The sequence below is a fragment of the Prosopis cineraria genome, unplaced genomic scaffold (genome assembly GCF_029017545.1).
Source record: "Prosopis cineraria cultivar Desert tree isolate PC_DT_omini unplaced genomic scaffold, ASM2901754v1 PC983, whole genome shotgun sequence".
NCBI lineage: Eukaryota > Viridiplantae > Streptophyta > Magnoliopsida > Fabales > Fabaceae > Prosopis > Prosopis cineraria.
This window is the reverse complement of record NW_026556308.1, coordinates 10,048-23,259: the sequence shown is the minus strand read 5'-3', so window position 1 is coordinate 23,259 and position 13,212 is coordinate 10,048. Positions and strand designations below refer to the sequence as shown.

Genomic DNA, 13,212 nt, shown 5'->3' with positions numbered 1-13,212 from the left:
AAAAGTATCTTAGAATTTAAATTTGGACAGGAGGGAGTAAAAGTTATGAGGATTTGTCTCTTAATTAATAATTGTGCCAAGAGCCGTCTCCATCTTTTTTTGTGCCACGTTTCTCTAGTCCGATGAGTTTAAGTTTTTTGTTTAGATTAAGCATTAATCAATGTTTTAACTCAATTTCCTAAGTAGATTGTACTTTTGTCTTCTTCCACTTCCTTTCTTTTTTGCAATTATGAATCTCTGTTCACTTTTTGAGTTGAGTTTGGTCTGAATCTTTTGTGGCACTAATTTTGAGCACAATCATGCCTAGATCCTCAGATTCCAATGGAGAATTGAATCTCGTCTTGTAGAGCTCGCTTTTAAATTCATTTTGGGGATTTTTCCAAGGGCAGCGGAGCAACTCAACTCACAGATCTTTTGAGTTTGAAAAATTTCAAAGTTTAATTTGAAAAACAAATAGGAAAAACACTTTTTTAAATTCTCCACTTTACTCAAGTTTTATTATACGTTTTTATGTATTTTTATTATTGTTGTTTTAAATCCTTACATTTTTTGCTGTTTGCAAAGTTAATCTCCATAATTTGAAAAAGACATTGAAATAGTACAAATGGTGGTAAGACATTGAGATGGTACAAACAGTGATAAAATTGTTAATGTGTCTACTATCACTGTTAAATTTGTGTTTATGTTTTAATTTGGTGTTGATGTGGATTTTTTAATCAGCAAAAATAAATAAAGGCCTTCATCAGATCAAATTAAAAATGCTGACCTAGACTCTCTTGAACGCACAAGATGCCCAAATAAAGAAAACTTGACCTACACCCTCTTGTTTCCTAAGGCACGAGAAAATCAAATGGGACGTAGAGACCCCACAACTACGATGTCAAAAAGTGTTCGAGGACGCTAGAAAAGAGTGTTTGATGGTGCTGGAATAGTTAGTGCCAGTGAACAATCATCTGACAGTGGTCGAACGAGGCAAGACTTCAACATTAAACTCGTTTGTATACTCGTTTGACCCTCTTATTTATGTCCGAGCCAGCCTTTTTAATTTCATCTAATTGAGGCTTTTTATTTTTGCTAATTAAAAATCTATATCAACGCCAGATTAACATATAAGTACAAATTTAATGGTGTTAATAGACATGTTAGCAATTTCAGCACTGTTTATGCGATGTCAATATTATGACAAAATTATAAGGACCAACAATAAATACAGGAAAAAGGTATATAGATCTAAAATATTAAAAAAAAATGTAAAGATTTATAATAAAATTCGAGTAAAGTGTAGTAATAAAAAATTATTTTTCCTAAAAAATAAAATAAATTAATTAATCAAGTTGATTCCAAAAGTATAAGCATGTTTCTTTTCTTTCTTTTTGCCACATAAATACAAGTGTGATTTGAACACATTCTTTGAAGTTACTATTTTGCAACGACACATTTTACTGTTTGATGGTACGACCTTTATCTCTCGTTCAATGTCATTCGGAAAAATACCTCTGTTGCATTATATTTGATTTCATCTAAATTTTCGTAATTCCAATCACGTAAACAATTCTAACTAACCCCCTCCTTGGGTTGCAAGTGAATGGGGCAAAACATGCCAGTACGCCCATTATATTTCGGACCTTTTGGGCCTGTTAAGTGCAGTAATGAATTCGGAATTGGAGGCACGTGGTATAGTTTATGACTTCGTCAGAAAATTTTAAGTGCCAAAGTTGGGATGGCCGAGTTGGTCTAAGGCGCCAGATTAAGGTTCTGGTCCGAAAGGGCGTGGGTTCAAATCCCACTCTCAACATATTTGTATTTATTTCATTTTTCTATGACTTTTTCTAAATATCATATTTTTTACTTAATTATCATATTCTTCCACCTGCTGATATTTTCTGATTTATCAACAGTTTGGATTTTAAAATATTGCAAATAAGTAGAATATAATTAGGAGAATGATAGGTCGGTTATACAGAATTAATTAATTTAAATTAAATTTTAAGTGTTAAATTTTAAAAATTTAAACATTTCACTTTTAATTTTACAATTATATTATAATGAATTTACAATTTATTTTTCACATTTTAATATAATAAAAAAATAAATAAAGTTATTTTTCCTGTTAAAATTTAAAACATAAATTATAAATTTTTTACAAAAAATTGTAAAATTAAAAACCAAAATTACAAATGTTAAAATTTAACATGTAAAACTTAATTTAAATTAATTTACCCTTGAACCTATGTGTCATTCTCTTTATATAATTCTGATCCTCTCCGTATGAGCTAGCTAGCATATTTGTCTTTGCAACATTAACAGCAAATATGTACAATAACAATAACAATACTATTACTATACTATAACGTCTAAGCCACAAAGGGTGCTTACGTCGAGTGCGCATCAAATCAAGTCTTGCATTCTCTCGCCTAAACAATTGTAGAGAATCACAGTTCATCAGACCAGTCACTAAGCTCACTTTCGTAGAACAATCTATCCACGATTTGATCAATCACGGAATCGATGAAAGTGTTGCAGCCGATTGTGAACATCTTGCTCACTCTGTTTCGAGCACTTGAAAACCACGCAAACATGGCCGCAAATGCTACGGCTCCCAAACACACCCCTCCTGCTTCCACTATTCCTTCCATGTCCATCTTTCTGAACACTGAGTTCCCCGTCACGACTTCCATCGTCACAGTCCCTGCAAACACCATCTCCACCAAAAGAAAAACACATTCTCTTTTTAACTCATTCATGATTTCAAAATTAATGATTAATCATTGAAAATCGTTACACGATTCGTTGTGGATTCTTAAAAATATTGCGAGTCACTAGAAAGTAGAGAGATTAATTACCATAGCCAGGCGACCAGAGATGATCTCGAAATCGTGGCTTTTCTGAGAGCTTTCGATGTATTCAGACAGCGTGGCGAAGAAGGGGTACACGTTATCGGCACCGTCAACGACGTCCTTCCTAGTCCTGATTACGCTTCCTGGCCGATCAGAGCCGTAGGATCTCAGGTTACACAGCCGGGGCTGGAGAACGATGTTTGTAGTTTCTGGCTCCGCCGGTTTGGGTTTCGGAATGGAAATCTGAGCCGGAATTGCCTGCTCTTTCGAGTGAACCGTCCGTGCCGGCGGCCGCAGCTGGCAGTGCGCCACACGCGTTGGAGATGCCATCAATGCGGGATGAGAGGAGACGCTTGCAGATTTCTCGACAACGTTTGGTGAGTGATGGTTAGCGGGAACAATTTGGTGCTATGAAAACTGGAAGAAGTGGGTGGCCGGTGGGACCCAATAGCTACCACGTGTCGGATGCTCCGTTCAGTAACGTGGTTTTCAACTGGGGATAACGGACATTGGACAGGCGCTTTAAATGTTTGTAAATTGGGAAGAGAGCGAGTGATTTGGAGGGTGCGATAATTCCTAGAGGAGGAGGCTTTACATTTTCCATAAAGTTCGTGTGAGAAACTCCAATACGTAATGCGTGGCCCACCCCGGAACGAGAAACAAAACGTCGAAGGGAAGGCTATATGTGTCATTTTCTTTGTAAAGATATTTTCAGTTCTCCCCCTCAGTATGGTTAACAAACGTGTTATCCTTACATATAAATCCAAACACTAAGTATTAGTTTTATGGACTCATAATTATTTGAGCCCACTAAGCCGTTAAAATGGGCTAGAAAGTCCACCAACTCTGGATCAGGCCCATCATGGTAAGAATCAACCACGGTGGGGTCCACTATGGTCCTATAAGCGACCACGAGAGTACGTCTAGTCCTTTAAGAATTCGAAGAGAGATCCTAACATTCTCGTCCTTCTCATTCTTAGTATTAATGGGCAGTTCAATTATGACAAAGGATTGATGAATTTTAGGTTTTTTTTATAGTAAAACTTTATGGGATTCAATATTTTTGGGTTTAATTAGAAATAGATCTTCTAACATAAATTTTTTCCACACAAAATGTTCGGACTTTGAACATACCGAGAATGATGACATTTCTTAAATAAATGTCAGGTTTAATTGGAGTACATTTAATTTCCTTTAAAATATTACAAGTGTACTAATTTGATATGGAGAAGCGTGTTTTTAATATGTAGAACAAGTGGGTAAATTTTTGATATAGCATTAGAAAAACGATTATAAAGTTTTCAAGGCACAGTAACAAATTAAAGGCATTAACTTTTAACAGGTACTCGTTAGTCTTTTGTAACCATTCGCTCATTTAATGAAATATCGTTGCTCACTCCTCTCATTGGGTTTGATTTCTTATTAGTATGTTCCAACATCATGATAAGGGGTCATTACTAATATATTTAATTTTTTTTTCACCGCAGGTAAAAAATCACATAAAAAAGATAATAGCCAAAAACCATAGTAGTGTGATATTCAACAGTGTCTTGATTAGAGTAGAGACACTAGGCCGACCTTTGAAAAGGTTGGGTGTTTAAAAGGTTGAATATGGCCATAATTTTTCAAAGCAGGCCCCGCGAGCAAGTGGCTCTAATATGTTTTTTCCAGTTGAAACACTTGATACACGTTAAATTAATAATTATAAATTTGAATGGAAAAAATAACAGATATGATGAGTTATCCATCCTTGATGGATCTTCAAAATATGAAAAAGTATCAGTCCTTATGCACAATAAAGCTGGGCCCATAAGTGTCATATTCTCATTGTTATTTTGAAATTGGGAGGGATATACATACACGACTAAGCCATTGTTTCGTGGGAGTTGAATGTGAGTGGGGTGCAAGAAAACTAATCCACTCTCTGCATATTCTCCTAAACAAAGACCCCTCTCGTTCTGTCTTCCTCTTCTTTGTGTATTTGCTCTTGCAAACTGGGTTTGAGTAATGTGTTCTATCGCGTAATAATTTGAAGGTTGTGATTGCTAAGGTACGTACATACCTAATTGCAAGCCTAAATGGCAAGGCTTGTCTTTTGGTTCTAGATTCATTAGCACTGTAGTGATTTTGGTATATTATGGGTATCAAGAACCATAAAGAACTGGAAATGATTTTAATTGTTCTTTCACTAGTTCAATACATCTACTATTTTTGAATTATGAGGTGTAAGTATTGGTTTATTTAAATAATTTTCTATTATTGTGTAGGTTGTGCTAGGATTTATTTTAGTTTTCTAATTTGTATATTCTTTATTTTAAATTTTAAAAAATATTACTCATTAAAACTGATTCTTTTAAGCGTCACTACCTTCTAGAAACCCTAAATCACACGTCCAACCCTATTTAATTTTCGAGCCAAAACTAGTTTGGCCGTTTTTCCTGGTTAACAAGTTCGTGCAATAGTCACACATTACCAACTAGCAAGGTTTCAAAAAAGAGGAAGGTTATTCCTTGACTGGTCACCAATACCAATTTCCAATTTTTCTTTTAATTTTGAACAGATAACAAATTAAATATTCCTCCAACTAACAATTTAGATTCAGTTTAACTATCATATGTAAACCAAAATAATATTTGAATGAAAGTTGCATGATTAAAAGACAAAATTAACTATAATGCATTTATTTAATATAATATTTAATTGTATTTGTACATAAGGGCTAAATAAAAAATATAAAATGCTCTAAACATTATTATACCAGACTTATATGTTGAACTAATCAAAGTTGAGAGAAAGCAATTGTCTTCTCACAAGGGGAAGCCCAAAGTGGAAGTTATGTTGTTTCAGTAAGGTCCAGAAGATAGTAATTATTAGATCCAAAATAGGAATCATTTTCAAGATTAAATGACAAATTCACTTCTAAATTACAGTTTAAATACCTGATATATTAAATTTATTTTTGGCACAATATTTTTTTTTAACTTTTGAAAATGATTCAATGTAATTTTTATAAAAATTAATTTTGATCGTTAGTTGGCAAAAAAATCATGAAAAAATACCTCAAAAATTACATTAAAAAAACTATAGGAAAGGATAAAAAATTATAGATAGGGACTTTAAAATTACATAAAAGGACCAAGTATTTGACAAGTCCTTTTCTATAATATTTTTGTTGATTAATAGTTAAAGTTAATAATTATTAATGGTAGGAGACTATATTGCACTACTTGGGAAATGTTGAGGGAAAATATTATATTAAAAATAAATTTAGGATCTCAAATATACTCCTAGTCTTATAATTAGGAGTTAATTTGTTATATAACTCTTGTTTCAATGTAGTGATATGCTCCATTATATTGTTAAGCAAAAGATGACTTTTCTAAACGAGAATATCACAAGTTCCTCATTTCTTAGTCGGAATGGTACGTCCAAAACTATATGATTGATTGTCTCCACGAAACCATGTGCCACGTAACATGAAATAATTATTTTTATTTGGATGCTAGAAAGAAATGTAAAGGAAGAGATAAAAAAAATAAAGATAAAATAATATAATCAAAACATGAAGAACAATGGGTGAACCATATTCATTATAAAAGAGAAAAATAATTTAATTTATGAAAATAAGAGTTATGATTTATAAATTTTTTTAATAATATAATAATTCTTACTTTTATAATATATAATATTAAGTTTTATCATATTTATTATAAGAAAAAAAACATTTAAAGTCATTTATGTTTTAATTTTTTTCAATACATTTCATTTTTATTTTTATTAGTAACTGAACAAGACCTATGTTAAAGCATTGATATATAATGGATGATGGAAGTAATTAGAGAAGCTTCAAGAGCGTGCACACTTACCATTAAAAAGGTTATAAAACCTTTTCACTGTGTAACTTCGATTGATTATAATGATTCGCCCTGCGACACTAACATCTCAAGTTAGATTCAACAGTGTTTGTTTGTTCTACAACAAGCTTGCTCCATGAATTCAGGCTTTGGTCTTCCAGTGATAGGTTTAATTGTCCATATCTTTAGCTTAGGACCACCTGAAATAAAAAATATTCAAGTAGATTGAGTGTATTATATTATTGATAATTTATTTAATAAAAATATAATATTTATATATTATTAAATATAAATTAATTTTGATATTAATGATAGCAGGGAGAGAAAGTGTAAAAAATTAAATGTATATTTTATTATAAGAATAAAATCAATTAAAAAATATCAAACAAAATTTTATTTAAATTACTTGAAGTATTTTAATTGAAGTAGTGCACTTAATCTAACTAATTATTTCTCCTTTGAAAATAGAAAATAGACATAAAATATTCCTTTCTCTCCTATTTATAAATTACTCCTCCTATCTCTAATTATAGAACATTTTTGAAAATGATTTGGTATTTCAACATATAAGATATTTTAATAAAAATAAATTTTCATTAATTCTTCTTGTTTCAATATTATCGTTTCCTCCTTGTCATATTTTCTCTCCATTTAATATTTCACAAATAAGATATATTAAGAGAATAATATTTTTGAAAATTTATATTTATATTTTTTAAAATAAGAATATAAAGTATATTTAATAAATTTTATTAATATGTAGTATAATTTTACTTAAAACTGCCTTGTAAATTGAGACAAAGGGATTACTTAACATGTTTAATTAAAATAAAAAAAAACTTAAAATTCTTTATCTATTTTCAAAAATTTAATAAGCTTTTGACTTTCACCTTTATTAAATATACATATTTTATAAAGTACTTTCTTTTACTAACATTTAATGAGAGATAAAAGGAGAAATTAGTGATAAAAAGTTGATGACATACTTTATAAATAGTTGTATATTTTGCAGGATTTTAAAAACTCGACCGATCAATTTGACCGGTTCAACCGTGAACCGATTAATGGTCCGATTGATATAAATGAACCGTGCAATTAATGAACCAGTCAAAAACCAGCCAATCAGTCAACGAACTGGAAAAATCGAGCAATTGACTGGTTAGAACGGTTCAACATTCAAGTGATTGAATTTAAAAAAAAAAAAAGGAATTTGACGAGAGAGGCTACAGAAAAGGTGAAGATGGAAAGAAATGAAAGATATTCATTAAATTAAAATCTAGGAAAAAAATGTATTGTACAATAAGCCACTCCCTTAAATGCATTTTTCCAGCAATAAAACTACTTAATCGGCCATAAAATCATCAGTTGCTATGAAGACGTCATGGCGGAGGAAAATGGAGAAAAGGAGGACTGAAGGTAACGATTGGAGTTAAGGTATTAGGTTTGGGATAAAAAATTCTCTCTCCACGTGAACCATCCATTATTATATTATAATATTATATTAATAATAATAATAATAATAATACAGAGAGGAGCGGCGGAAGATTTTGAAATGAGAGGGGGAGTATAAATATTTATTTATTTTTTTGTTAATGCAAAAATTTTGATAAAAAATTCACATTAATACAATTAAATATTGTTTTCTGGGTAGTAAAAAAATCATGTTAAATGTTATTTATTTTTTTAAAAATGAAGTGAATAAAATAGATTATATTACAATATTATTATTATAAAATATTAAAATATAAATGTATAGATAACTTAGAAATTTTCTTTAATTTAAATAGTAGTTTTTATAATTTTGGATGAATTTATTTTGTGATATATATGTATATATATCATCTATAAATATTAAATTAATTATATCTGGTTCGATCATGGTTCGACTACAATCAGATCACAATCAGATCATTAACCCTTAATCCAACATCTCCTTAATATTTTGGTATCTTCTTGTAACTTGCAGGATGAGACTCTTCCTTTTTTTTTCCTTGCCATGTATGGTTGCATTGATAAGCATAAATTCCATATTTGGTGGTCTATTCATTATTCATTAATTCATGGCCTATATTATGATTAGTATTTAAAGATCCTTTTGGTTTAGTTGCTGTCCAGGTAGATTTGGCATTATGTTGATTAGATAGCATAATACAAATATGCCTAGGTTCATATGTTTTTATTATAAAAGTTATGAGTATGAATTCTCCAAAGACAACCATATGAAGTATAAATAGCAGTCACTCTTGCTTTCTCATTTTTCACTCAAATTATGTCAAAATTTTCTTGAATCACATAATCCCTCAAACTACTACTTCTAAAATCATTCACATTGATAAACATAAAATCTCTTTCTAGATACTTTGCCATTAACATCATACTCAAATCCTTTTCCTTTAACATTCTTAACAAATTTTCAACACCATCAACATCACTCTCTACAATATTTAGAGTACAATCATCAACAATTTGTTCACTCTCTTTACTGTCTTCCACTTCATCATCATCATAATCCTATTTAATACCCATAAAAAATTTATCAATAGGAGTTTCACTTTTATCCCAATTATCAATATCTTCAGCAGAAATTATATTATCCTACATTGAATAGAAATTTTCAAGTTAAAATAAAAAAAAAAATCAGATTTAGGTATGTGTATATTTGTATCAGATTTTCAAAAATAAATCATACTACTTCTATACTTTATCCACACATTAAGACAACGTATGAATTACTTAGCAGACAAAGCTAACAAAATAACATATACTATTGTTTGAAAAATCAGAATTGATTTCAAGAGAAAAAGAAATATATTGTGTTTCGGGAGGAGGAAAACATCATTGCACACTAAAACTGAAAACACAGTAAGAATTAATTAAGCATTAAGCAGTATATTTAAACAATATTTATGTGAAATTTTTTGCAAACAATGTTATGCACTCTTTAGTTTGCCCAAATCCTATAGCGATAGATAGAATCCCCAAAAAAATACACTAGGTTGAGCAACAATGATTTCTTATTCGATCAAAATCTTGGGTAATTAATTATATTATCTGGTAATTGATTTTTAATTTTTTAAATAAAATCACAAATATCAATAAAACTCATCAAATATACTTTATAATCTTACTTTTTTAAAATAAAAATACAAACTTTTAAAAATGTCATTCATTTAATACTCTATTTGTTAAATAATATTAAAGAGAGAGAATATATGAGAAAATATTATTAATAAAACTTTATTTTTATCAAAGTATCTTATATTTTAAGACTTTAAATCTCTTCCAAAAGTATTTTATAATTTGGAAAGGATTGAGTATAATTTAGGGATTTATTAGGGTAAGAGGTAAAATAATAAATAAAATGTATTTTAATAAAAATTTTAATTTTAAAAATAATATTTTAAAATATTTTTAGAATATCTCCAATGAAATTAACATATTGAACTAAATTGCATGTTTTTGAACTAGAGGGGTATCCTCTCAGTTAATGTTTTCATAATAGATATTTAGTTTTTCATTTAAAAAAAATAGAGAAGAGGTTTATATAATTAAACAGAAGAGTAGTCAGAATATTTCATTTTTTTAATTAGTGTGCTTGGATTAACTTTTTTCTTTACTGCTTATTGACTTTTAGTTTGGGAAAAAATTAATCTCCGCATAATGCACTGAGATTTTACTGGTTGTTGAGAAAATCTTCGTGGCCTTTTCGATTACATATTTGTCATTTTTAACATGTTCAAGAAGATGAGGTTTTAGTATCGGAGTCAAATCTCAGCCTCACATGTTGAATGTATTCTGTAAGTATTTTTTTTATTAAAAAAATTTTGATGAATTAAGTTTGGTAACTCATTAAAATCAGACTATGTTTCCAAATACTTACTATTTACAAATCACTTATATCAGTAGAGTTTGTAGGATTTGAACTCATAATTTTACGAGTTATAAATCAAATTATTATTAAATACACCAAATTTTGCTGATATTTTGTAAGCATTTTTTGTTGTCTTTGTAAAATGAATTTTATTACGAATATGAGAAAAGGAAGAAAACTTTGTATTATTATAGCCACAATAATTTCTCTAAACATAATTTTGTCGTAGAACTACAAATTATCCGACTTACTGTCTCTTGCTAGCACTGAAATCGCAATACACGGTCCGCCACCACCAATTTGGCCGAGAGGCATCGCGCGTGGCAAACAGTCGCGCATTTTAACTCTTGTCTCGTTTAAGTCAATGCACTGGCTTTGGCCCAAAAAAAAAAAAAAAAAAAATTCAATGCACTGGCATTTAAAATGGTTTTTTACCCTCTAAAATAGTTGTACTTGGCTAAAGAAAATGAAAATGCAAAACCCTAAAAGGAATTTCCATTCACATTTTATGCAAAACGTTTTTGTGATTTAATTTGTATAATAAACGTATTTGATTAAAACAATGTTAATAAGAATAAAAAAATAAATGTCAATAAAAAAGTTTAATTTATTTAAGTAATAAGTTACTTCTTTTAGTCCTATTTGTAAATTACTTGTAATATGTTTTATCAAAAATAAAAAAATTTTAAAATTTATTAACCCTTCAAATTTAAAATTTTTTCAGTTTTACCTAAATATTCATGTTTTAATAATATATTTTATTTTATCTCACCAGAATTTAATAGAGTAAAAAATGAAATTTATGATAAAAAAATAATGACATAAATAAGCCAGTCAAATTATTCTACTTTTACTTTAAAAATAGCACTGAAAAGAGTATTACTAAGAAAAGAGTATTACTATAACTATTTTACATAAAGGGATAAGAATGAAATATTTTCATCTTCTGAATTATATTCATGATTAGAAAAATTATGATTTCATTTTGAATTTTACTTCCATTTCTTAAGTTAATATAATGTAACTCTCCATTTCTATTTTAAATTGGTTTTTATGTAATTTATTTTAACCTAATTAACGATTTTGTTTTTAAATCGCTTTTAGTTGAGTATTTATCTAATTTATTTTTATTTAAATATATAAAAATGTATTATTTTAATTATTAAATTAATTTATATTTTATCATAAAGGGATAAGAATGAAATATTTTCGTCTTCTGAATTTTATTCATGATTAGAAAATTATGATTTTATTTTGGATTTTAGTTTCATTTCTTAAGTTAATATAATATAACTCTCCATTTCTATTTCAAATTGGTTTTTATCTAATTTATTTTAACCTAATTAACGATTTTTTATTTTTAACCTCTTTTAGTTGAGTATTTATCTAATTTATTTTTTATTTAAATATATACAAATGTATTATTTTAATTATTAAAATTAATTTATATTTTATTAATAATTCTACTTAATTTTATTCTTATGCCGATGAAACCCAATTTTTCCATCAAATAATTGTCGGATGTCATGCCCATCCATATACAGTCAAAACAGGTCAATATTTTATGTAGAAATTTGCAAATTGGTTCAATCATTCGGTATAAAGTATGTTTCCTGTTAAAGATGTAAAGTAATCTCATTAAAATACATTTTAATTTCATTTTCATCTTGTAAACACTTCAAATTATCAAATCAATTCAATCCTTATCAGTTCACCTTTTTTCGCGTCGAAACTGTGTTCTGAGTCTGACAATTGTATTTATCATAATTATATTGAAATTATTTGTTGTTTGAAAAATATTATTAAAAAAAGGCCATAAGATAATTTACAAAACCAACTAGTACCATATAAAACGTTATCCCAACATTATGTAAACGCTTTTAAACGCAATGGTGGCAATCTGCAATTAATGTTGTAAAGTATTTATGCTACAAAATAAAAAAAAGCTAATTTTACTGCATGCACAATAAAAATGAACTGTTGGCTAATTGTGTTGGATATACAATAAAATTAACTCTCGAAAAAGTTTGTATTTGATAAAAAGAAAAACTCAGTTTTACCATATTTCATTATGCGCATGAATTAAATATTTTTATATTAGTGTTTAGATTAATGAGATTTGAATTTGTATTTGAACCAAATTCTGTAGATAAAAGTCTATGAATTTATATTAATTTTCTTATTATAATTTCTTTTATATTTCAAATTTTTTTATTGTAATTATTTCAAGTTCCAGTTATTTTTTGCTCTCTGTTTCTTTTTACTATTGATATCTATGTTACTCTTGCCTTTCATTATTATCTCACTAATTGAAAAATAAAGATACACTTTTTACTTATAATATTTTATTTTTATTTGGAATCTTGGCCTGTTTCTCTTTTTTTTTAATTTTTATACTATTTAAATAAAAAATTTAAAATCAAGTCCATTAATCTCAATGCTTCAGTAATAGAGGTTTTATTTTATTTTTTTCGTGGGGCGAAAACATAGACATCATTTTAACAAGAAAAGAAAAGAAACAAGAAAGGCAAGGAAGGACGGTGTCCACTGTCCAGTACCTTCCTCGGCATGTCAATTAGTTGAAAAGGATCGGCCAAAATTTGAAGCGAGTGCAAGTACGCGCTCAAGGAAGCGCGTGAAGATCCACCCT

At 28.7% G+C, this 13,212-nt stretch overlaps 1 protein-coding gene and 1 non-coding gene across 2 annotated transcripts; one reads left to right on the top strand and one right to left on the bottom strand.

Moving 5' to 3' along the window:
* Window positions 1–1,714: 1,714 nt before the first annotated feature.
* Window positions 1,715–1,795, top strand: TRNAL-AAG (transfer RNA leucine (anticodon AAG)). The gene has a single exon. It is a non-coding gene; the product is annotated as a tRNA-Leu (tRNA).
* A 420-nt stretch (window positions 1,796–2,215) lies between these two features.
* LOC129298970 (stress enhanced protein 2, chloroplastic-like) lies at window positions 2,216–3,245 on the bottom strand. Its single transcript, XM_054937408.1, has 2 exons — window positions 2,844–3,245; window positions 2,216–2,702 (listed from the first exon to the last, which is right to left on the bottom strand). Exons 1-2 carry the CDS (start codon window positions 3,165–3,167, stop codon window positions 2,433–2,435), a joined length of 594 nt encoding a protein of 197 aa, XP_054793383.1. The 5' UTR covers window positions 3,168–3,245; the 3' UTR covers window positions 2,216–2,432.
* Between the last annotated feature and the right edge of the window lie 9,967 nt (window positions 3,246–13,212).